The 26382-nt window shown below is 39.7% G+C and overlaps 2 protein-coding genes across 19 annotated transcripts; one reads left to right on the plus strand and one right to left on the minus strand.

The window, feature by feature from the left end:
* Nucleotides 1-287: 287 nt before the first annotated feature.
* RMI1 (RecQ mediated genome instability 1) lies at nt 288-6037 on the minus strand. Of its 2 annotated transcripts, none has more exons than XM_021534437.4 (2): nt 5957-6037; nt 288-3036 (listed from the first exon to the last, which is right to left on the minus strand). In XM_021534437.4, the coding sequence occupies exon 2, from the start codon at nt 3006-3008 to the stop codon at nt 1134-1136; it is 1875 nt and encodes a 624-aa protein (XP_021390112.3). In that variant the 5' UTR covers nt 3009-3036; nt 5957-6037; the 3' UTR covers nt 288-1133. The 2 variants fall into 2 exon arrangements, with proteins under 2 accessions (XP_021390112.3, XP_021390110.3); XM_021534435.4 differs by lacking the exon at nt 5957-6037 and adding an exon at nt 4881-4950.
* Nucleotides 5033-26361, plus strand: HNRNPK (heterogeneous nuclear ribonucleoprotein K). 17 transcript variants are annotated; one of them, XM_085567459.1, is made up of 16 exons: nt 5033-5154; nt 7522-7600; nt 7694-7770; nt 8628-8725; nt 10018-10074; nt 11597-11640; nt 12526-12598; nt 13103-13234; nt 14196-14324; nt 14784-15091; nt 15434-15488; nt 19272-19322; nt 23021-23042; nt 23120-23202; nt 24248-24417; nt 25169-26361. In XM_085567459.1, the coding sequence occupies exons 3-16, from the start codon at nt 7722-7724 to the stop codon at nt 25200-25202; spliced, it is 1305 nt and encodes a 434-aa protein (XP_085423585.1). In that variant the 5' UTR covers nt 5033-5154; nt 7522-7600; nt 7694-7721; the 3' UTR covers nt 25203-26361. The 17 variants fall into 17 exon arrangements, with proteins under 17 accessions (XP_085423585.1, XP_085423588.1, XP_085423591.1 ...); XM_085567462.1 differs by having other exon boundaries at nt 13121-13234; XM_085567465.1 differs by having other exon boundaries at nt 13121-13234; nt 25230-26361.
* The last annotated feature ends 21 nt before the right edge of the window (nt 26362-26382 follow it).

The raw sequence follows: 26382 nt of genomic DNA on the forward strand, positions 1-26382 counted from the left end.
CTATCAACACTGGGCAAACTGCTCCTGTCATTGGTTCCCCTATTCCTGCCAGAATATTAATTCTTCTGCATTTACAAGAAAAGAAGCCAACTCAAACCAATCAACCAACAGAAAACAAACAAATGAAAAACACTCAAAACAAAACAAAACCAAAAAACAAGTGAAGGGAAAAGGATGGGAAGAAGCAAAAAGAATAACAAACTTAATAAAAGAATTCTTATACTCTGAACACTCAACAAAATATCTAGTTTTCTTTTAAAGTGACTAAAAAGCAGCATCCACAAAAATTTCAATGAAAACTTTATTATTTTAGAAGCAGAAATTTAAAAAAAAACAAGGAAAATTAAGACCAGCATTAAGTATACTATACAACATGTGTGCAGCACAAATATTTGACTACTCTGTAAAAAGGTTAGTCAAGTAACCATAAAAGTTAATAATAAATTTGTCTCTAATTTTGAAACTACTAGCAATGATTAATATTAATGTGACAAAATAGAATCCCCATACGTTATAATTTTCTGCCAATAAACACTTTAAAACACTTGGCTTTCTTTTAAATTATTTGTAAAAATAGAGGGGTTTAAAATGTCCTTTTTGTATAGGATTGGATTTTTTTCCTCACACCTAAATATTTAGAAGACAATTTTTAATTTCTCTATGCTTTAGGGTCGTGCACAGTGAATACAGATTTGAGTCTTCAGATTAGCATAGGCAGAAGGGACTGTATTTGATTTAAATTTATCCAACTGATTTTCTCCAAGATAAAAACTGAGTCTCCTGCACCTTTCTTTTAAAAATCTGGTAAGTACTTGAAAAGTAAAATAACAAGATGGTTTGTTCATTGTTATACATTTCCTGACAAATTCTGCTACTCAGGATTACCTGGATTACACAGGATTTTGCAGAATGAAAAAGTTAAGACACAAATATTTGAAATCTTATTCCAATACTGTCACCATAAGAAACAATCTGTCCAGTTGTGTTCCAAAAAATCCTCTCCTTGTCTCACTTTTACATTATAATTCCTGATAAAAGACACACCACTTAACTTGAAGTTTAACTCTCAAGAGTTCTTCATGGGAAATCTGACTTAAACATTTCCTAATACATAGTCTGCAAGTTTGCGCATATTATTTATTCAAACGTTTTTTCAATTGCTCTAGATGCCTAGCATCAGCATCTTGGAGAATTAATACAGTAGCTTTAGACTGAAATGGATTAAACTCAATAGTCATCAAACAACAGAGATCTATCAGCTGTTTTTGACATTTCTCTAAACCATCCTTAAGTTTTAGACGTAAAGCTGGATCCTTTTTCAGCTTATTTATTTCAGGCACTGAAAAGCCAATGAAACTTGTAAGAATATCATCAGCAAAATCTACTTCAAGATAAGCAGAGCCATCAGAAATTTTTGCCTTTATACCCCAGGACCCATTGCTTTTTGTGAGGTTTCCAGTGAGAGTTACAATAAAACATTTAACTTTCAGAATTGTAACAGTTTCTGGCTTTTTTGCAAGGAGAAGGGAAATATATGTGAAAGGTGGAGAATCTAAATCTAAATGTGCCTCTACTGCCTTGCAAGGAAAGATCTGTAAATCACATTTCTGCTGATCTCCTTCTGGATCCATTTTTAAGGAAAATACAAGATCATCATTTAATACCCTGCTGTTAGTAATGTGTTGGTGTTTACATCTGCTCGCATCTAGGTCTGTATAATTCTGCCCCTCCTCAGGAGGATTTTCCAAAGAGGAAGCTGATGAACTGCAGGTCTGACGTAAGCCCTTGTGCAGCAAAAAGTTACTCATGCTATTTCTGTCTTCATCAGATATTGTTCTTCTCATGTTCTTTTCCTCGCTGATCGCTTCCCTAGGCTTATCTCTTTCATTCTCATCGTCTTCTTCACCAGTGCCATTTAAAGATGAATTGCAGGAGCTTCTAGATGTATGTGGAAGTCTGCCAGTAATGTTTCTGTTCATCTCCACTGGTGGCACTTCTTCCATCTCTCTTTGCATCTCTTCCTCCAGAAGAAAGTCATCTTCTAAAGGAAAGTCATTTAAAAAGCCATCAGCATATCCTATGGGAGGTGAAACTTGTTCATCTGAGTGAGGCAAAGGACTTCCAGATTTTTGTAGCAAAACATTTCCATTGTGTGCAGCCAGTGAACCTGAGGTTGTATTAAAATTGTTGCTTCTACTACAGTATCCACTTTCGAAAGATGTTCTGTTGTTTAAAGTAAATTCATTATTTTCATCAAGGCTGGCTAAAAGCTCTTCATCTGAAGGACCAAGAATTTGTTCTAACTCATCCACAGGCCTTGAAAAAATCTGTTCATGTCCAGCTCGTCCAAGAGAATTAGGGTTTTCATCTTCTCCAATTAACCTAGCAAGAACTCTCTCCTGACAATAATCCTCAAGAAGAGCATCAACTTCACCCCCCAACAGTTTCACATTTTCTGGTTTAAGCAGAAGAACTCCAAGACGATATGCAATATTGCCCTGCACAGTGATTTTTGTTCCAGGAGGGAGATTACTGCAGAGAACAGGCACTGGTTGATACTCCATGCCCTGAATTTGATGTATGCCATCGGTTAATTGTAGCATCAGCATTCGAGTAGGCTTTGCTTCCCAGGGCTTCTGAAATGTCTGAGTACTGGCTGTTACTTCTTCATTTACAGTGCTTTTCCCTCTTAGCTTCTGCAACTGAGAATACGCTGGCTGGCTAACATCCACCAGTGAATCAATCTGTATAGAGAAGCAGCCTGATAACTCTCCCCTGGGAGTATCTAAGACGCAATTAGGCAAAATAGGATATTCCAAATCTCTCAGATCGGTAAGAAGCCATTGCTCGAATACCTGCTTGTTAATCTGAGCTTGACTTAAATTACTACCGTTATTTTCTTCCTGGATCCAATTAATACATGCTTCCAGCCATGTTAAAGGAACTTTAACGTGCCATGTGGATGAAAGCCAGGTTTCCACTCTTGCTACAATGCTAGATGGAGACATTTTCGTTTATGTTAAGAGACTGAATGCCCTAGAATGGATTTCAAAAAGACATATTTAATCTTTTGACAAAAATTGAAATTATTACAAGTTTCATGCTTATGTTGTATAAAAAATTTAAATTAAAAACACTTCTACAGACAATTAAATTCACAGGCATTTCCAACATTTAATGTTTCAATAAAAGCATAAAAGGTATGTGCAATTATCAGCATAAAAGTTACATGCAAAAAATAAGAAAAGTATGGAGACTTATACAAGCAATGACACTTTTATTCTGTTGATTAAATTAGAAACATATAACTGAAACCCTTTCCTTATAGATGAAAGTGAATGGACAAAAAAAAAAAATCCAAACCATAAGAGCAGTAGGTTTTAAAATATATTTTCTCTTTTTTATGGTTTTCTTTCTGTTAACACACAGTTTACTTTAGAAATTGACCTAAGATGTTATTCTCCCACTTCACCAGCACTGTTACAAACAGAAGAGGATCTACAGAACCAAGCTGAGGTCTACCAACACTTATATCGGAGGAGTCTGTGATTGAAAGCTTTGTACCTGACAACAGAAAGCTGGCTTGAAACACTCTTATTTAGAGACCCAGTGCAGGGCTTGGCTGCAATAGCACCAAGTCTTGGCAGCTATCATTTCAAGGACATCAGTGGCTAATAAACAGTAACTTTTTGTTAGTTTAGGAAGTTCTTCTGCAAAAACAGAGTAGAATAGAAGTATTTCAGTTGGAAGGGACTCTGAATGATCATTTAGTCCAACCATCTCATCAATTCAGGGCTGACCAGAAGTAAAACCATGTTAGTAAGGTTATTGTCTGGACACATCTTAAAAAGTAACATGTTTAGGCCATCAGCCACCTCTACAAGAAGCCTGTTCCAGTATTTGTTTGATCATGCTCTTAGAATTGGAATCATTCAGGTAGGAAAAGATTTCCAAGATCATTGAGTCCAATCTCTGACTGAACACCACCATCCAACTAGATCACAGCACCAAGTGCCATGTCCAATCACTTCTTGAACAATTCCAGAGGTGGTGACTCCATTATCTCCCTGGGCAACCTGTTCATTGCTTAAATACCCTTTCTGTGAAAAATTCCTGATGTCCAACCTGAACTTCCTTTGAACAGACCTTGAAATCTGTTCCAGAGACTGACGCCCACCTTACAACAATTTCCTTTCAAGGGCACACACTGCTGACCAGCACCCCCAGATCCCCTTTTGCAGGGCTGCTCTACACACACTCCTCTCCCAGCTTATACTTGTGCCCAGCTTCACTGCATCCCAGGGGCAGAATGTGGGTTTGTTTTTGCTTCATTTCATGGCTCTGAGAATTAGCCATTGCTCCAATCGATTTCAGATCCCTCTGCAAGGCTCTTCGCCATCGAGGAAGTCAGCAACACCTTCAAATCTGGTATCGCTAGTACCCCTGTTAATGGTGCATTCAACTCCTGCAACCATGTCACTACTACAAAATTGAAAAAATATTAGGTTGCCTAACTGTGCTTTGATAGTGCACGCTTAGAAAGGACGACTGAGTAACTCAATATTTCTAGAGAACACACCGAAAACAAAACCTGTAGTAAGAATATTTAAGAGCACCAGGTGTGGGTTCTGCTGTGTTTATTGGGGTATTTTTGCCATTATAGCCTTTAGAGCGAGCAAAAGAACACCCTGCCTCCAAGCTCTCCCGAAAAAGATGCACCACTCGAAAGATACCGCCTAGTTAACCCAAGTAAAGCGCCAGCTTTCAAGAGAGGAGTTGAAAGGAGTGAGGGAGAGGAGGGAGGGAAGCAGAAGCGGGGAGACCCGACTGAGGACAGGCGGCACTCCGCACCCCGCGGAGGGGCCGAGAGCCCGACTCACCGCGGCAGCAGCGCTGGGGCCGCGGCCCCGCCGGCCTCAGGGCCCGGCCAGCGCCGAGCCCGCGCTCCGCAAAACCGCCGCGAGCTCCCGCCAGCCAATGGCAGGCGCGCACCGAGTCATCGCGAGAGGCTCGCCACAGCCGGCGCTGGGCTGCACGCACAAGGCGGGGTTTTGGCAGCCGCCATTTTCTCGCCTGCCGGCCGCAGCCGCTCCCGCTTTCCTGGGCCCCATCCGCGCTGCCCGCGCCGTTCCCAGCGCGGCTCCCGCAGCCCAGGTAGGAAAGGCAGGCCGGCCGGCCGTGGCACGGATTAGTGGCGCCACCCTTTCCCCGGGCCCGTCTCGTCCTTTCCCTCACGGAGGGCGGTGCGGGTCGCGGCGCCGCCTCCTATGCTGACGGGCAGCGGCCTCACCCAACGAGGTGGCGGCGAGGCCGCGCGGGGGGGGGGCGGCGGGGCCACTCGCGGGTGGCGCTGGTGGATGTGCGCGTCGGAGTCTGGGGCTGCTCCCCTTTTTCTCCCGTTCGCGGCGGGGCTGGCGGCGGGCGCAGGTACGCGCAGCCCGCGGCACCGTGCGGCCGGGGCCGGCGAGCAGGGGAGGGGGACGGGAGAAGGGCACAGGCCGGCTAAGGCCTTCCCTGGGCCCATGGAGCCGCCGATGTAATCCGCACGGCGACGCGGCGTGACACAGCAGTGTGAGACGGCCTGTGTCTCCTGTAGTGGGGCCTTAACCCCTGAGGGCTGCCGTGGCTCCAGCGCTTCCGTGGGGTTGGCGGTAGAACGGGGAAAGCGCTATGTGGAGGACACTGGTGTGTCGCCGCCTCGGCTATTGCTGAGGGCCCTCAGGTGGCCTGTGGCCCTGGTGCCCCGCGAGGAGAGCGCAGGTTCCGCAGCGCCAGCGGGCGCGCTGCAAGGGCGGCTGGGGGTGCCCCGGGGGAGCCGCTGCTGAGGATTACGGAGGGCGCTCTGGGCCGCGGCCTGCACGGAAGCACCGCAGAGGCCGAGCGGGGGGCGGAGGCTCCGCATCGCGGCCGCGCCGCTCTAGGGGGCGGGCGGAGTGCCCGTGGCGCTAGGGCTCACCCTGCTCTGCCCGCTGCCTCGGGCTTCGAGCCGCCGGGCACCTCCTTTGTGTCCGCCCAGGCCGGGCCGGGTAACTCTCCCGGCGGCCGCGTGGTGGTGGCGGCGGCCCTTCCGCTGCTGGCTCCGCCTCGCCGCGGGCCGGCGGGCGCCATTTCGGAGGGCGCCATTTCTTCTGCGCCGCGGGGGCGCCGCTGTGCTCGTCCTTGTCCCCGCCGCGCTCGGCGGGCGGCTGGAGACGCGGGGAAGTGGGGGGGAAGAGAGCGGCAGGCGAGAAGTGCCGCTGCTCCTTGGAGGCGCTCTGATCTGTCTCAGCTCTTAGGTCTGTGGTCGCTGGTTCCACCTCTCTTGTCCTCTTTAGCCCTTCAGTGTTCATGAGGAACCCGACTTCATTAATTAAGTCAGTCCTCCATTTGCCTAGTTGAGCGAGATTACTGAGGAGACATGACGTGTGGGAATTTTGACTAGGAGAGCCTAAGCCATGAATTGTAACTGTAACTAATAACAGTTTTCCCCCTGCTGCCTTAAAATTCATGAGCTAGTTGGAAATAGATTAACCTGAAAGGGCTGTCACAGTTTGTCCGTGTCTTCCTTACTGCCGGTTCACGTAACAGCGCAATTTTGGCAGTGTCTGCCTGTGATCCCCCTATTACTAAACTTGTGCATGCTTTTTAGCCCGCTTCAAGTACCTGGAAGTACCGGCATGTGTTGGGAAGACAGAGCCTACTTTTAGCCCCTACAAGCAGGGCAGTAATTACATAACTGTCTGAGGGTATGTTTAATAAGTCAGAATCAGTTTCTTCCCCACCCCCATTCCCCCTCCCCCGATTATGGATACAAGAAGGAGTGCCTGCTGTTTGTTGAAACAGTGGAAGTTAATGGGATGCAACGGGAAATACGTGATTGTTTGGCTAGATTTGTAAATCATATTTTTAATGATAGTAAGTTGGAGAATTGTGGGGATTTTATTTACAGTTCTTGCTAATGTGACTTAGTAGATAAAAGCAGGTCACAGTCTATTTCAGAAAATTGTACTGAAGTACAGTGCTTTTGGAGGTTTGGGGGTGTGTGCATGTGGTTGTATGGAACTGCAGAAGGTGATTTTTTAAAAAGACATTATTATAGTGTAGTTGGAATTTGTAATTTTTATATTATTCATTAATTTTAGTTGAGAGGAACACATGCGCCAATGTGTACTAGTAGAGAATTAATAGAACAAATACTGATGATTACTGGGACTTTTTATTAAGTGTGAATAGCAGGACCAGATTTTGATCTAGTGCCGTTTAGAAAGTGAAACAGAAGCACATAATGTTGAGATTTTGTGGCTATTTAAAACTTGTATGTGCCCAAAAAGTGTAGTTCAGACAGTGTAAGTAAGAGTTTATGTAAGTCTACAGATATGGCCTTTATATTGTCTTAGTAGTGTGTTTGGCTTGGATATGCTTTTTCTTTTATAAGGAAAAACTTTTTAGTAATAGTTTAGGTCAACCCTTTGGTTTCTGACTGTAGCAGAATCAGACACATAACGGGGGAAGACTCACAACTGACACATGCTGTTTTCATAGGCTCTTGAAGCAATAGGCTGTTGGATTTTGATCCCACCCAGAATACTTGAGTTTCTGTCAGCAAGGATATATAACAGCGGTAAGTTCTAGCAGTTCTGTTATTTTTTTCATTTTAGTATGAGGTACAGTTTGTTGCCTGACAAAAAAATGTACCATCTTTATTTTTCAACAGGTTTTGCTTGCCTACATAAAAAAAGGCAATGGAGACTGAACAACAGGAGGAGACCTTTACCAACACGGAGACAAATGGTAAATTTTTTAAAGGACTATTTCTTAAAAATTTTAGTATTTCAAAGAATTTTATAATGATTTAACTTTACCATATGTTTGCATCAGCACTAATTTTGTGTTCTGCATTAAATGTCTTCTATTTTAATTAAAATGTCATTACATATGCTTGTGAAGCATAAATACATAATCTTTGTGTTGGTATTTTTTAGACATGAGAACTGAAGGTTATTTCTAAACACTGTAAAATATTTCATAGCTGCATGGAAAATGTGAATATGTATGAATATATAGGACATATCTGTAAATTGCATTTTGTTCATTGTAATTGTTACAAGCAGGAGTATGAATATATGAAATATTGCTGAAGAGCTTAATAGAAAATACCCTGGGAATTACCAAGGAGGTTTGGGCATTATTGTTGATTTGTGCCAGTTTTTCCCAGAGCATCTGAAGTGCTACTTTACTATTATTTCACCAGTATTTCAGTGTTGGACAAACTACATTTGAGCTTTAATGCCTGAAAGGTTTTCCCCAATTGAAATTATAAATAAATACCAAGTGATGCTGCATTCCTTGAGATGTGTCTAAAATGTCATTAATTTCTTACTGACTGTGTGCAACATTCTCATTTAAGCCACACTTCATAGATTTTTAAATGCATTTTCAATTCAATTGTTAATCAGTAAGAAAGCAGTTGATGTGAAGACTGGTTTCTGTGCTGTGGATGTTCAGAACAGACATCTGTGATTAGTTTTGTGGCAATATGAAATAATGTATTAATAGTACAGAGCATAAATTTGGCATGTCTTCTACTTCATTATGACTTAGAAAGTTAAATAAATATTTGTGTTTCCTCCCTATGGACCTCTCTACAGGCAAACGTCCTGCAGAAGATATGGAGGAAGAGCAGGCCTTCAAAAGATCTCGGAACACTGATGAGATGGTTGAACTGCGCATCTTGCTTCAGAGCAAAGTATGCTTTTTTACTGGTTTTGTGTGTAGCATTGTTCAAGATGGTGGTGACAAAATGTATGTTGAGATAAGTGTAGAGAGATAATGTGCTTTTTTTTTGAAGATAACTTGTTAGATTAATTTTCAGTATATAGGAATGTTGTAGTTGTAGGTGTATTGCAATGGAACTGTCCTCTCTTAAAAGGGTAAGTCCCTAAGGATCAATATAGAGTTTATTAAAAAGATATACTTTCTAACAAGTAAAGCAGTAAAGATTCTAAGATATTTTTACATTTGAGTGGAAGGTAGCTATTTTGAGCTGTATATGAGTCTTTGGAAAAGAAAGTTTTTAGAGGATTATAAATAATTGATTTTAATTGAAATATGTAAGGTGGGAACTTAGGATTTTAGTAGTTCTCCCAAATAGATCTTCTAAACTTGTTCAACTATATCAACAGGAAGAAGTGTGGGAGTAGTCCTTCAAGGGATTGCAGTGATTTTGCTGACAAGTGTAAATAGTTAAAGTTGCTGTGTGTAAATTTCCTCTGGTGTTTCCAGTTGCTTTTAGATGATTTATACTTTCTGAAGTATCTCAGTCTTTTGTGTTGGTGAGAAAGAATGTAGCCTGAACTCTGTGTGGAATTCCTGACCAATAGCTAAGTTATATGAATACCATTAAATGTTTTGCATAATGTATATGTGTAATAAAAGCAATACTTCTTGTAGAATCCTTGAAAGCATCTGGTAAAAATGTGGTTTTCCAATTACTGTTTTTTACTATTTGTCAGTTTATTCCTGTTAATGTTGGTGGCTTTAATGAAGTGGGTGGCTGTTAACGTTCATTTCAGCCTTTTTCACTTTATATTGCTTTGAGAAATTAGTTACTTTACCTATGTGCAAAACAGTATTAGCACTTGAAATTATCAAATGTTTGGAGCTTAAAAGTGGAATGTGCAGACATATTCCATGAGGAAAAGAAAAAACAGATCAGATACTTGAGGAAGTAATTGGCTTACATGACACTAATTTAGTTTGGTTTTTTTAATAGATCTAGTCTATGAGAAGTTCAACATAGGCAGAATTGCCTAAAACTTATCTTTGGAATGGAAATATTAGTGGCACAGCTGAGTTATCTTTCTCTGTGTGCTGTGTTCCGTGATTGAAAGAGCTTTTGGCAAATTTTTTTTGTGCCAGAGTGGTGCCTTCCTTTACCTCCTGGGCCAGCAAAAATAGATCTGCTGTTTTTAGTCTTGAGTTCAGAAACTTAGTCTGTGCTGAGTGGTCATAATGTAATTTCTGAAAACTATTTTCCAGAATGCTGGAGCAGTGATTGGAAAAGGTGGCAAAAATATTAAAGCACTTCGTACAGACGTGAGTATATATGAGTTTGAACTAATTTAACACTGCTTCTTTCAGAGCACTACATCGAAAACTTGATTGTGTGCATTTCTAGAAGTGGGAGCAATTCAACTCTACAGACATCCAACTTAAAAAACATTCGTATTGACTGTCAGAGTAGATAACAGTTCTTCAATTTCTATATCAATTAAAACCCAGCTTGATGCATGGGAGGAGAGGTTTATATTAAATCTCTTGACTTTTTAATAGGATTCTGCTAAATTACACACTTGAAGTGAGTTACCATCCTAATTAAAAATATTGACAAAACTTAAATCCCTTAATAGTACCATTCCCCATATGTGTGCATCAGTTATAGTACTGCTGAAACCCTCGTAGGTGGCTGGCCTAACCCAGTGATAGAGGAATTATTTTAACTTCCTTCAAAAATGCAAAATGCAATCATCCATCTGTTCCTTAACAGTTTGCACATGAAGCACAAAACCATTAATATTAAGGTTTCTTGCTTTAAATATGAGTATAAAACATTAAAGGAACATTGTATTCTATTACTTGGAAGTATTTTTAAATGGTCATGACTTAATGCCTGTTCCCATTTTACAGGGGGTTGACTTGGTGATTAGACACATGCTCAGCATTAATGTTGTGTATTTATAAAACTTGGCAACACTTCTTAAATTCCATTTGTTTACACTCCTGTACTTAACATCAGCTACAATTTCAACAGTTTTTCCAATCAAGACTCTGTTCAGCCCAAGATTTGGCAGTATATAATTACAAATCAGTTCCAACTAAGTTCATAAACTACCACAACTAGAGTTGAGATTTTAGTTGAAATGGTCAGGAATCATACATATGTTCACTAACTTTGGCAGCTAGTTGTTGCTCTTTCTTTAGGGTTTTTTAAATTGGGGGTATTTTTTTTTGGCTTTTTTTTTTTTTTGGTTTGGTTTTTTTTTGTTGTTTTTTTGAGTAGATCAGTATGTCACCTATATCCAGATAATTTAGATTTGTCTGGAACACAAACTTTTCCCAATTTGCCCAAGGTTCTAGTACTATCAGTCTTGACAGTTTCTGCGTCTACCCTCATGAGCCAGCCTGCTACTGAAACATCATTTATTAAAAATAAGTAGTAGTTTAGTCAGATCAAGTGACTCATTTTTAAAGTCCATACTGTTAGGCCACAGTCGGTGTAGCGATCCGTTATTGTGTTAGTCTTCAGAACAACTTAAGCTTGTTTCATTAATTGAGAGTAATGAGTATAGTTTGTATTAAATTAAAATTTATTGCTTTTCCCCCTTTTCCCTCTCCTTGTTTTTTTGGCCATATATCTCCGTTGCCCATGTACTGGATCGACTTGCCCCTGCGTTGCCCACCATGACGTTGGCCCATCCGCCCCTGAACGCCCATGTGAAAACCCTGGTTGGCTATGCCCAAAAATGTGCTCGTTGCCAAACGGGTACCATACTTGACAACTTCCGATTGAATACCCATGCCCAATGCCAACATCCACGAACGCCAATGACCAATGCAGTACAATGCCAGTGTTTCAGTCCCAGACAGCAGTGGCCCCGAGCGGTATGTCCCAACAGTTTATGCCTCACTGCCTGAATAGAAAGAGAGAAATGTATTTTATTACCTGCCTTTGATATAATTAAATAGTATCCCCTTATAGACGGTGTATTGTTTTTTTTCAAGTTTTCTGTCTTATTTTCCCCATTAAGTCTTTTTGTCACTGAACTTTTACGTGAGTTGCCCACCCAAACAATCCACTAATTTTATTTCAATGGAAGGAGCACAGCTTCAAGTGTTGCATATTTGCTGCATTGTAAATCAGATTGGTTCAAAATAGTCTCTCGCTCTGTCTTTGTGGCCCACCTTGCTCCCCTCAACATTGCCTGTTCATAATTATTTCTGATGAAGTGCTAATTCCGGTTCGCTTTCCTTCACTTCTCATTTGTTTCGTCTTTTTTTTTGTCTTGCATTTGTATTTGTTTTCTTGGAGGGCCCATTAGTAATCTGAGTTCCATAACCTTATTCCAGATACAACGTTCACCACTTGCATATCCTCACTTTTACTATGAGAAGGTGTGCCAGTTCTGCGAATGTAATAGCGAGGGTGTCCTAATTAGTGGTGGCGGGGAACATGAGTAGTCACTTCTACTTTTCAGTTCTGCGTCAGTTTCTTGCCCACTTAATTTGAGCCCTTCCAAAAGCCCTTTCTGTCTTTCTCTCTCTGCAAGACCTACCTAATCTTAAATTTCTCATGCATATATACTGGGCATAAACAAAGATGCATGTGTTGTAAATTGAGCAAACAGGTTTACTTTAAATGGGGAATACTTGTAAACTCTTCTTTGTAGTAAATCTTGTGAAAATTTTGTGTGTGATGATAAAAAGAATTTACTTCTGCTTTTTCTTTTCTACCTTCTCCATATTGTCTGTCGTCATGGCTTCCAACAGCATCCTGAGTATAAGTGCAGATATAGAGACAATTGGAGAAATCTTGAAGAAGATTATCCCTACTTTAGAAGAGGTATTTATCTTGAAATTTTCTTCTGTGTAGAAAGAAAAGATTAGCTTTTGAATGAGATGCTTCTTGAATACTCAAGAACGTTGCTGCTTTTAAACACAGAAAATTAGAAAAGTGGAAAATGCCAAAAGCCTTTTAAAGAAGGATTATGGCTGTCCCACTACATGTTGGCATTTTTAGGGTAGAGGACAGAGTCTGTCATTGTTTATTAAACTAACATTTTGAACAGCCTTCCTTGTTTTCCAAAAAATAAGTGTTGCACTGTTTGATACAGTCTTAAATCTATGTAGCAAGCACTGCAGTGTAATTTAATAAATGATGTAAAAAATAGGGAAAACTGATACTTCAAGTTGAGGTGAGGTGTTAAAATTGTTGTGGTTGTATTGAAAGAAGTATGTGACTACAATTGAGCAATAAATTAAATTGCCTTACTCTGTTTAAAGAAAAAGCTTAAAACCCCAAATATATTGAATTTTTGTGATTAATCTTTATTGCTTCTCCCTATATGCATCTAATTTTTTACAGTATCAACACTACAAGGGCAGTGACTTCGACTGCGAACTTCGACTTCTTATTCACCAGAGTTTGGCAGGAGGCATCATTGGTGTCAAGGGTGCTAAAATTAAAGAACTCAGAGAGGTACTTGCTTTCTATTCTTCTGAGATTGCATTTTGTTCAGTAAACAATATTTTCTGTTCCTAAGAGGCATATCTTAAGTATCTGCTGTGTGGTAATTCCTTCTCAACATGTTGCATACATGCTTTTGATGTTGTGGGACAGAGCTGGGAGTTTGAACTATATTGCAGACCCTCAGAAGTAATGTCAGTGGCAGAGCCAGGACTTGGTTAAACATGTTTTTGATAGAATAGTGTTTTTAAAGAAAAGATTTTTACTTCATTTTATTTAAATTGTATTAATTTCTCCTTTTAGAGCAAACTGCTGCATAGTGTAGAATTATTTGTGTGGTTGGACACACAAAACAGCGAGAATGAAAGCTTCTCCAGAGTAGATGTACTGTGAAAGGACTTCATGTTTGATTTTGTATTTTTTAATTCTAACTCCTGCAAGACCTTTCTTTTTTTTAAGTGAAAGAGTAAGGTTGTAAAAACTTAATGGTCTCTATGAACTGAAAACACATGGTGGAGTTTCCTGGTATTGTGTCAGGCAGTTTCAGGTCAGTTCAGGTATAAGCCAATACTTATTTGTATGGATTAAGAAAGGCAAGATAGCTAGACATAATCCTAGCAACATAGCTGTCTTAGCATCCAAAGCACATTTAATTTGAAAGCTAATACCGCCTGTAAGCTCACAATGGTTATGTGGTCTCTTTTTCTAATATTTAATTAAATAATGCATTGTAGCTGCGTCGTAATTGAAATAGGAGAAAACTGATTTTTTTTCATCTTTGTACAAAATTTAGAGCAGCAAGATCTTAAAAATATGTTATCTTCAAATTTTGTGTGATAAATAACTCAAAAGCAAGCACACAGATTTAAGTGTGTGGGAACTTAATTGTCTTTTGAATCTATTAAAAAATATTGTAATAGTTTTATAAAGTTTCAAAAAATATATTTGATAATCTTGGATTTTTTTTCTGCAGAACACTCAGACCACCATTAAGCTCTTTCAAGAGTGTTGTCCTCATTCAACTGACAGAGTGGTGCTTATTGGTGGAAAACCTGATAGAGTTGTTGAGTGCATCAAGATTATCTTGGATCTTATCTCTGAGGTAATGCTTATTAAATTTATTTTATACTTTCGTTGGCATTTATGAATGTTTTAGACATTAATTGGATGAAAAAAATGGTGTCTTTCAGTTTCCAGTTTAAATTTAGTACCTCCTACTCTCCCAACAGCAAAATGAACCTTGGAACTGTTTGTATTGTTTCTATTCTTTAGTATAGAGGAAAGCAGTTTTTTGGTAGTAGCAGGCCATTTATATGTTGCATGTCACCAGAACAAAAAATTCAAAGGGGAGGGAAAACAAAATGTCTCTGCCACATCTAAGTAGTTTTACTGTCATAGATAACTTCACAGGAAGCACATCAACTTCTCCTTTCTTGGTGTGAAATGAAGCATTGTGAAATCAAGAACATGTTCCAAATGCATAAATGTGTTAGTTTAATTAAATATACCAGCTGTAATAGAACTATCTGATTTGAGGAATTGTTTTGTTTGTTTGTATTAGTCTCCAATTAAAGGACGGGCCCAGCCTTATGATCCCAATTTCTATGATGAAACGTATGACTATGGTGGCTTCACGATGATGTTTGATGATAGAAGGGGACGGCCAGTGGGCTTTCCAATGCGTGGGAGAGGAGGTTTTGATCGAATGCCCCCTGGTCGCGGTGGACGACCTATGCCTCCCTCAAGAAGAGATTATGATGATATGAGCCCTCGCAGAGGACCACCACCACCTCCACCAGGTCGAGGTGTTAGAGGTGGCAGCAGAGCTCGTAATCTTCCTCTTCCTCCTCCACCACCTCCTCGTGGCGGGTGAGTTGTTTGATAATTGCATTACACAAAAACTCATGTTGCATATCTGAGTCACATTCATATTTTCATTAATTTTCCCATGCCTCCATGTTGGTAGTGATTATGTGGGATTGATCCTGTATTTTAGACCAAGAGTATTTTGAAATTTAGTGAAATTTAATTACCTGCTGTGATGTAGTAAATTGCCAGGACTATAGTCAGTACTTCTTGGAACTTCGGTTATTCAGTACTTGGGGAGAGTAGTTTAATACCAAATTACATGTGAATCCTGAATGGGGAAACCAGATGAGAATAAACAAGCTAGCTTATAACACACATAATGCTTCTGCCTTTTTTGTCTAGAGATCTGATGTCCTATGACCGAAGGGGCAGACCAGGAGACCGTTATGATGGCATGGTATGAGTTTAAAATTTGCTCTGTTGTGTCCCTAAGCACAGTTAGCATGTTGACGTCCTGTTGCTGAACCACATGCACGTTTATGTGGGATGGTTCACACCATACGTGCTTCTGATCGTGAAACCAAACTGTGTTGTCCATACAAGTGGTTCTCCTGTGAATGAATATTTGAGGTATAAATGGTACTCTTCAGTTTTCTTTCTCCCTGTCATCAAAAATACTCAGTGATTTTGATTGTGCTCATCTCTGTAGGTTTTCTTACACTTGCCGTCTTTCAGATTTTTTTAATCAGCATGACAAAAATAGCAATTGGGAGATTTTTCAGTTAGAAAAAGCATGTCAGAACAATGTTCTCTGGTGTGTTACACAAGCATTCTTAATGCTAAAGGTTGGCAAACATGAGCATTGATACAATAATACAGATTATGGAACAGCATCTGAGAAGAACTCTAGTTGATGGAAGGTGATGGCTCTTTTGAATAAATTCTTCTATATTTACTAGTTTCTCTGCAGAAAATCCACTCTTAATTCCAAGTATTTTGGAGATAGAACCACTGCTTAGTTGAATCCTACATCAATTATTTCTGGGGGGAGAAAGAAATCTCATAGTATGTGAAAGCTTAAAACAAAGAATACAGATGGTCTCTCTTTCCTCGGGAAATCCAGGAGATTGTCCTTGATGCAGCTGGGATAGTTACTTTCTTCTCAGTAGCGGTCCAGTGCTGTGTTTTGAATTCAGTATGAGAACAATGTTGATAACATACTGATGTTTTTGTTTTTCCCATGTAGTATTTATACCAAGTCAGGCGCTTGCTCAGTGTCTCATGCCCTGACAATGAGAAGGTACACTAAAGAAGTTGGGAAGTATTAGTACGAGTGACCCAAACTGGACAAAGAGATCTTTCACACCATAAAACATCATACCCAGTATATAAACTGGGGCAGTTATCCACACAGGGGGTCCATAGAGATTTGAGGATGGGGCCTGGCAGTGGTCAGCAAAGTGGTGTGCAGTTGTATCATATATCCTCAATTTTATTCTTGGTTTTTTATTGTTTTAGGGCATGGTGGTGGTAGTTGTTTCATTTTTTGTTAGTTTTCCTTGTTGGTTTTTTTTTGTTGTTGTTTTTTTTTTTGGGTTTTTTTTTTTGGTTTTTTTTAACTTCTTCTCAGTTACTAAACTGTTCGTATCTCAGGTTGTATGTTTTACTTTGAATTCTTGTCCCAGTCCTACCGGGGGTTGGGTAGGGATGTGTGAGTAAGCAGCTTAGTTTCCAGCTGGTCTTACATCAAAACAGAGGTAGATCTCTATAGTAGCAATATTCTTTTCTCCTCTGGCTTTGTTTGGCACTTTCTTTAAGATGACAGATGGCGTGTTATTTTTTTTTACTCTAAATGAATGTAAAAGATAGAAATGAAAAAGAGCTATGAAATGGGCTACCTAAATTGGCTTCACATGAACTCTTCCAGTAACTCTTGGGAATAAGAGTTACTGGAACTACAAATTGCAATAATGTCATATGGTTATTAGAAATAATAAAAGGAAAGATTTGCAGTTACAAATATTTACAGTCACAAAAAAACTCCAACTATTTCCCATGCTACTCTACATGCTAAAAAACTGGGAGAATGGGGAAGTACACCTCAAAGATTCCTTATCTGTACTTGCATGTTTTCAGAGCTTAGGTTTTGTGTTCTTATGTTTGCAGCTTATAAAGCCTGTGCTAGAGTACATAAACTGAGCAGCCTGCCCTTCTTTGGTTATTGGTTGAGCACAGTCTTACTTAGCTTGACTCTTGGGCAGAAGCGTGTTCTATTTTAGTTCTATTTTTATTCCAGTTCAGCTAGAATAGAAAATCCACTTTAATTTAGGCTTAGCCTAAGGTCAGGTTGACCGTCACTTTATTGACATGGGTGTCTACACACAAGTGGCTTAATTTTTACTGGTTTGGTTTCCGTTGTGGAAAAAAAGGCAATTTCATTTCTTTTGCATAGTGAAGCTGCTCAAAATTTTGGCGCCTTTGTGACCAAGTATTCAAGCTGGTTAAAGTAAGGACTACTTCCCAACAAATACAGTTTTTAAAACCAAATTCCTGTTTCAGTTAATCATGATCCTAGTATCCTAAATTGTGTAAGCAGAAAGGAAATTTTCACACTGAGTGTGACATCACAGCTTCAAGTTTTATGCCTAAAGGTAAAGTCCTCCTGTGTTACAAACACAAATAGAAACTGTTGTGTAGCTAAAAGTTTAAACAAAACCAATATTACTGTGGTTTGTGATGGAAAAAGCAATTACAAATGAGAGTAGAAACGCTCTTTTCACATGGATTCTATCCTACATAGATGTAATAAAAGTCAGCACTTCATGAACATCTCAGAAATACGGGAAGAATTTAATGTACGAAACCAGGTTTTTTTGCCACTTCTCCTTTTCACTAAAGGCAGAAAGATTGAAGAGTTGACAGTCTTTAAGACTGGATGGTATTCTGTGGTTTTTCCTGTATTCAGAGATAGGACAGTATTGACAGCCTTGTAAATGCTGAGTTGAGAAAAACCCATTTTTGATTTTAAATGATGGCTAAATTCCTCTTGGCCATACAGAGTTAATCACTTATGTTGATACTTTTCTGTTAGCCTGGCTTAAAGTTGTAGTATAAATACGTACTGCTGTTTAAATGCTTGTTTGACTTAAAGTCTGTTCTGAAGCTTTTTCTCAAAAGTACTTGTTTATCAGCATATAGAAGTACAGCTACTACAGTGTGTAACTACTCCAGATCAAATCTTGTGTACAATAAGGGCTATGGTGATCTGAAAAATCCTGAGTTTTCTGTATTTTATAACACCCTCATTCTCAGGGACATGTAAAATATTATTAAGGAAGAATGTATGGCAGCTTTCCTATTTATTTATGCAGATGCTGGAAGGAAGTAACAAAATTTAACTTTCCTAGGTCACTCTTAAAAACCAGAAAAGTTTACTACAAAAAAATTACTACAGAAGAATTTGACATTAGGACTGCATGCAGGGTTTTTTATTAGATCTAAAAGTTAAGCTCTTTGCCTTATCCAGCCTGTCTGTCAATCTGGTTTCTGTTCCAGTTCTGAGTAGTGATTAGCACAAATTAGTTTGAATGTAAAATGTTATGTATGCTAAGACACCCTGTTTCAGAAACTCATTTTGCACAAATAGACATTGCTTGCTGAAACTGTAAAATTCTGAAAGAAAGAAATGCCATATATCATATGTTTTAGAAATATAATTAATTTTCTAATAAAGTTAGGCAGCAGTAGATTGTTAGTCTACTTACTGGCTAGATGAGGTGTGTGTGGATAGTGGAACATAAGAAGCAGTGTCCTTCCTGCTTAACCTGCATTTGGCATAATCACTTGCAGTTACTTGTTCCAATCTTACTATACCTTTTTCTAGTAGATGCAGAAATAAAAGATTGATAAAGTATTTCTACATGTAATAATGTAAAAAGGTTTTCTAAAATAAAACATAAGGCTTAAGTTTTGCCTTGTCATTAGTTTCTGAGTTTCTTAGTGGAAACATCTGCTAATACCATAGAAAGAGAAGGAAAACAGGAGTTGCTCATATAGAGTTGCCCCAAAGTAAAATTAAAAGCCAGTGAGTCTTGAAAGTAGTCTAAATCACATAATTTCAAGTCTTTGTTAATAGTATAAGGGTTTCTTTGTGCCACTATGCATTTTGTTTGGTTGCAACATTCTCTAAAAGTATGTATGACCTGGATTTCCTTCCTTCCTCTTATGTTGCGCCTGGAAGATGATGCAATGTCATGTGGATGCCTGTGATGACATGCAACCACCAGAGTTGGTAAGTGTTTTCAGCCTATTTTCTGAAAAGTGTTTTAATGAATGAGTTAACTGATAAAGCAAATTTAAGGGATCTTGAGTGTAGTCCATGGCAGCTTACTTCTATTAAAATTTATAAAGCCATTCTTCTGACTCTGAATTTAGGGGCAGACTTAATGGTGTGTCCTTTGAAGGCAGGTAATGTTCATAGAAATGTGGAATTATGCAACAGCCTGGTCAAAACAGTGGAGCTTTTCTGTACCTCTTTTGCCTCCTTTTTACAGTATTTTCATTTTGCTAAATAGTAACTTTCTCTATAACTGATGCACTGTAGATGCATCAATTTATGATTTATATTTTGGTTTACTTCCATAATGTGGAATTTTATTTCAAGCAGCAAATATTTGAAGTAGCTTCTCATTTTATTTGTGAATAAACTATGTTTACTTATCAATCTCTTTGAAAATGTATCATTTGATCAGATAGGTTGTGGGATGTTATCAGAGAATTACAGAATGATTTTGGTTGGAAGCAACCTTAAAGGTCATCTGCCATGTTCCAACCTGCCATGGGTAGAGAACCTTGAACTAGACTGGGACGCTCAGGGTTCCATTGAACCCACCTTTGAACACTTTCAGTAATTGGGCATCCGCAGCTTTTCTGGGCAGCTTGTTCCAGTGCCTCACCGCCCTCACAGTGAAGAATTTCTTTCCAATACCTAACCTAAACCAACCTGCTTTCAATTTAAAGTTGTTGCTCCTTGTCCTTCCTCTACACGCCTGTGTGAAAATTCCTCTCCAGCCTTCTTGTAGGCTGCCTTCTGGAGCTAGAAGGCAGCAATAACGTCACCCTGGAGCCTTCTTCTCTCCAAGGTGAACAATCCCAGCTCTCGGGCTTTGTTACAGGAGGGGTACTGCATCCTTCTATAATCTTGGTGGTCCTCCTCTGGACTTAATCCAGTAGGTCCATATCCTTAATGTTGGGGCCTCCAGAGCTAGATGCAGTACTCATGTTGGGATCCCAAGGCTAGACCTTTCGATGTAGAACAGGACACGGTTGCCACTCTGGGCTGCAAGTGCTCATGGCTGGGTCATGTCCAACCTCTCACCCACCAGCACCTCCAGGTTCTTCTGGGCATGGCTGCTCTCCATCTGTTCATCGCCTAGCCTGTGTTGGTACTGGGGGTTGCACCAATTCAGGTGCAGCACTTGCTCTTCATCTTTTTGAGGTTGTCCAGGTTCCTCTGGATAGCATCCAGTCCTTCAGATCTGCCACTCATTTTGCATACTTGCTGCAAGCGTACCTAATCTGTGTCGTTGATGAAGACATTGAGTAGCCCTGGTCCCAGTGGAGGCTGATTCCGGAGGGACACCACTTAATGTCTGCTCTGAGCCATTGACACTGCCCCCTGGATGTAATTATCCCTATTCAATAAACAGTATACCCGTGGAATCCATCCTTCTCCAATTTGGAGGGAAGATTATGGGGACTATGTCAAAGCCTTTACAGAAGTCCAGGTACATGGTACCTGTAGCCTTTCTCTTGTACACCAATGTAGTCACTCCATTGTAGAAATTACAGAGTGCATCAGGTGTTGACAATGTCTTGAAGATGGCAAAATGCTGCCAAATACTGTTGATTACTACATGTGAAAAGTCAGCTCTTACCTTATATATACAGCAACTGCTATCAAATTCTATCGTTTTGTAGCATGGAGAGGCAGATGCAATAAAGGAAGGGTATTTTCTTTAAAAGAAATTAGTCCAAAAAGGTATCTTATGGCAATATGTGTGTGTATGCAGTATGCTGTGTGATCAGCTTTTCAATTAAACCTTAAGCAGAGTCCTTCATTGTCTTGTATTTTGGACTCCAATGTGAGCTCTATTATGTTGTCTTATAATATGTATTGCTTAATAACATGATTAGACAATCCAGGTTGCTTAGAGACAGAGGATAAGCTCAACACTTTGATCTGATTAGCTTCCATTTTGATGTAAAAAGAAAGATGGTAAGTAATAGTTTTTGGGAAAGTTGTTATATTGTAACTTCTACAGGCCTGGTGGTACTTGTGAGTGGCTGAACTTGACTGACTGCCAGTTGCTCTCATGTCCCTTCCATAGTAGAATGAGGGAAGAAAGTAAGACAGAAAAGTCTATGGCTCATGATGGAGACAGGCAGATCACTTACTTATTAACATCATAGGCAAAAACCGAGTTGGCTTGGGTAGGTTTCTTGCCACTTTGAGTAGCATGGTGAGAAACATAAAAACACCTTTACCTGTCTTCCACTTATTCAGAGACTCAGCTTTCACTCCTTCACTCCTTACTCTTCTGCTTCTCCGCTATGAATGGTGCAGGGGTGATAAGAATGGCAGATTCCCAGTCAGCTCATCAGACCTGTCACTGCTCCTTCCTCTCTGCACTGTGCTTCAGTGTAGGATCCCTTCCATGGAATGATACAGTTGGGAGCTGCTCAAATGATCTGTTTCCAGTGGACTTGTAATACTTAGGGAATTGTTGCAGTGTAGGTTCCCTTCATATAGTAGTCCTTCAGGAACAAAGTAATTTGGTGTTGGTCCCCTCACAGGGCCCAGGTATCTGCCTCTGCAGTTTACTTCTGGGTGTTTTTACCTGTTCTCGGCGTATCATTCCTCAATGGGCTATAGTGTAGTGATCTGCTCCAGTGTGGTTCTCTCTATGGGCTGCAGGGAAGTCTCCTTTCCAGTGCCTGGAGCACTTTTTTCATCCTTGCTCACTCTTAAAGGCAGTGCACATTGGGAATTTTTTTCTCTTTTCTTAAATACTGTCACTGAGATGTTACCAGCTTGGCTGACAGTTTCAGCTTTAGGCAGCCTCCAGCCTCCTCTCACAGACCCAAGGAGTCCCTCCAGAAGCTGAATTTGAGAGAACCATGTGTATTTATTCTCTGCTTCTGTAGCAAAGTATAAATATATGGTTTTGCAAACTTAAAACACATTAGATTAAATGAGAATTTGATGTCAAATGCAAGTTTACAAATCTTAAAAACAACAGGGCCAGGAGTGCTCATTGCAGTGATTTACATATACCACATATATGGTGGTTCAAATGTAACAGAAGTAATTAATGTTGCGATTGTTTATTCAAAGATGTAAAGGGTTGTAACATAGAATCAAAGATGTAGATTTAGTAGGATGATTTACTGGGCAGACTTCTTGCCCTGGAACTGGAGACTGTAGTCTTTTTTTGAGCTAATGTTAATAAGGCTCTGGTTTTTTAATTCTGATGCTTAGTACATAAGTCACAAGTAGATCAGCATCAACAGCTGTCTACAAGAAGCTGAGATAATGAGACTGCCTTGGTAAACTGGCATGGCTGAATGCTTTGCCATTTTATGTATTATTCTTAGGGGTTTTGATAGGGCAGGATAAGAATCACAGAATGTCTGGAGTTGTCTGGGACCGACAAAAATCATCGCCTCCAACTGGTGGTCCTGCACAAGATGGCCTCTGGTCCAAATGGCCAGAGGTTAATGAGATCTCTCCCACCCACCCCTTTTGTTTCTGCTCTTCCGTCTGCCTCAGGATGCTCTTTATGGTGTAACACTGTTGCATATATATCAGATTGAGTGTTGTGATGTTTGATTAAATGTGCTCAAAGTTAACAATATAACATGTAAGGAAAAAATGTATTAATGAACCTTTGCTGTTCATGTTAATGTTTTTTTCTCTTTCTCTTACAGTTTGAGGGTGGTTCTGGTTATGGTAAGTGTTCATGTAGAACCTTTGCACATAGTTCATTATGTAGTTACTAAAGGGCTTGATGCATACACTTAAATCAGATTATTCTTACGCAGGGGGGCGTGGTTCATATGGTGATCTTGGCGGACCCATCATAACAACACAAGTAACGATTCCCAAAGATGTAAGTAAAGTTGATTTGCTTTCAATTCAGGCTTTCTCTCTTAAAAGTCACAGCCATTTCTCTGCTGTGTCTCCCCCTCGAATCCATGGGAACAGAACCCCTGTGAACCCCGGCCAGCTGGGCAGTGGGGCAAGTCAGGCAGAGAAAAGGAACTTCTCCTTGGATCCCGGGGGGCTTGGAGAAGCTCCCTCGTGAGTCCAAAGACGAGCTGGTCCCACAAGCAAAGGAAAGAGGCGCTTCTCCTCTGGATTAATTCCGAAGTTTAATGGGGGCCTGGAGGGATCCCAGGCCACATCTGATCTCGAAGGGAGTCCAGAGCAGTCAGATATAGGGGGGCGGGGAAACCTGAGCAGGCAATGGGGGCAGGACAGGGGAGCAGCTCTCTGGGGACAAGGCCTCAGAGTGACCACTGAGGAGGAGGTGGGGAGGAGTCCCAGCCAGGGTCCAGTTACCTGGTGACCCTGCCAGAAGGATCTGGACAAAGGGGAAGGGTCACCAGGTGACGGACACATCACCTGGGAGGAGACAGGGGGATGGGTTGGGGTTTGATGGACATACTGATGGGAAAGCTGGGATGAACCAAACAGGTACAAAGAGGGGATATGGAGGGACAAAGCATTATGAGGGGATATACGGTGAAAACACAACTCTACATTTCTCAGACTGTTTAAGTAAATCAGAAATACTTAAAATACTTGATAAAGTACTTCTAATACAAAACAAGTGTTTCTTAATCACCAACAATGACTGCTTGGTTTTTGTCTTTAGAGACACATTAAAGAATTCTACTTGTGGTTAATACTCAGTAATAGATACGGTCATTGTAACCCATGTTTTGCAAGTGAGAGCTGGTTCTCCCAGTTTCATCTCACCTATGTTCAGACAATTAATACTGCAGGGGATATTTTTAGGCTATAAATAAATAAGCTCCCATTGCAACACTTAAAACTGAATTTGTGGAAACTACTCAAATGCTGTTCTAATTTTCTAACCTTTTGGAAGGACAGTCGTATCAGGAAATAAATATTGTTGCTTTCTTCCCTAGTTGGCAGGATCTATTATTGGAAAGGGAGGCCAGAGAATCAAACAAATACGTCATGAGTCAGGAGCTTCGATCAAAATTGATGAACCACTAGAAGGCTCAGAAGATCGGATAATAACTATTACGGGAACACAGGACCAGATACAAAATGCACAGTATTTGCTGCAGAACAGGCAAGTTAATGTTGTCCCTACTGTCAAATTAACTTGTATATTATAAAACTGCTCTCCTCTGTGAATCAGTTTTTGAGGAAGGCAGGTTTTAAGTAACTATTTGAACCTAACTTCTCTAGTGGTAGTTCTGCCTTGATTCTCTTCTGCTCTCCATTCTAATTAAAATGAAGATACCCTCAAAACTAATCTTGCTGGAAGACATCTTAACCAAGCAGTCCTCTCCTTTCTCTGGTGAAAACTGCTGCAAAAAAACTACTTGTAATAAATTACATAGAGCCTGTAGAAAATATAGAAGATTTCAGTGGATGTTGGCCTAGTTCTGTGTGGAAGACTAGTGATTTTGTTGTTTTTAGATAACTAAATTGACAACAAATCACAGTCTGCCATATGGCACAGACCATGCCTCTACAGGACAAGTTGAAATCGATTTGGGGCTGTTATGCAGCATTTCACACCTTACTGACAGTACTTTGCTTTTTTCTGCCAAATATTAACAGCTACAGATAGCAATTGCTGTATTAACATTTTGGCTGCTATAGCAGTTTTAATGTCCCAACTGGAATGTTTGGCTGTAGATTACTAATATTTAACTGTGCCTGAAATACACTAATATAATTGTTAGCAATTGACATTTTTAAAATATGTATTTTTAAATGTGTTAGTAATTTGTAAATTAATATGCTTTATGAATGTTGATGCAAGATGTATGGTCCATCATTCTAATACATGCTTTTTTCTTTTTCTTTTATAGTGTGAAGCAGTATGCAGATGTTGAAGGATTCTAATGCAAGATTATTTTTTCTTTTTTATAGTGTGAAGCAGTATTCTGGAAAGTTTTTCTAAGACTAGTGAAGAACTGAAGGAGTCCTGCACCCTTTTTTTTTTTATCTGCTTCTGTTTAAAAAGCCAACATTCCTCTGCTTCATAGGTGTTCTGCATTTGAGGTGTAGTGGAATCTTTGCTGTACACCAGATGTAATGTTTAGTTCCTTTCAAATACATGGGGTGGGGGAGGGCGCACGAGACTAACATTGAAATTTTGAAGTGGCAGAGAGAGTGAATTCTATTTTTGTTCATTGTTGGTGGTAAATTGTACTGTTTTTCTGTAATTGTTGTGAACACCCTGCTTTATGTACACTGTATCTTACTTTGATGGGGAGAATATGGTAGGCCACATGTCCCTGGCATTTGCTGAGAGCAGTGTGCAGAATGTATTGCATTTTTGTAAGAAACATTTTAGGATTTTTAAATAAATTTAGTGAACCTATTCTTGGTGGTCATTTTTCTTCAGGTCTACATAAAGTCATAACTAAAATGGATACATCTGGTTTGTTTTTATTTTTCCCTTATAAATTAAAAGTTGCTGATAAGCTTGCTCTTCAGTTTCCTTGATATATAGATGGAGTTATGTGGGGTTTTTTTTTGACAAATTAAAGAGATCAAGTGAAAACAATGACTGCTTTGCTGTTTGGGATGGGGGGAAAGTGAAAATACTAATGCAAATGTGTAAAACTTGACATTTTTGCAAGTGTTCGGCCCTCCTTGCAATACATATATATATTGGTGACAGTTTATAAATAAAATACTTTAAAACTTTGTGATGTCACTGAGTAAACTGGTAAAGTACACCTGGTTTTAGACAGCTTGGTTAATGCAGAGTTGCTCTATCATTACTGAATAAATTATACTTGTTTCCTGAGCTTTTTTTTTTTTATATGAGGTAGGAATTGCAAATTGGCAGGATGACAATATAACTGTGTAACTTGTTTTTCATTGTATGCAAAACTTGTTTCCCTGATGTATGTTGAGTTCCGTAATAATTATTTGTGAGAAATTAAAACAAATATAGCACCTCTGGATATCTCATGTAATACCTTGGCATTTTTATTTATAGTTTAAAGTTTTAATTTCACTTCCTGAATAAAAACAGATTAAAAAGTGTAAAGGTGTGTGGCACATAGAGACA

This window comes from Lonchura striata, chromosome Z, assembly GCF_050655825.1.
Source record: "Lonchura striata isolate lonStrDom1 chromosome Z, ASM5065582v1, whole genome shotgun sequence".
Classification (NCBI taxonomy): Eukaryota; Metazoa; Chordata; class Aves; order Passeriformes; family Estrildidae; genus Lonchura; species Lonchura striata.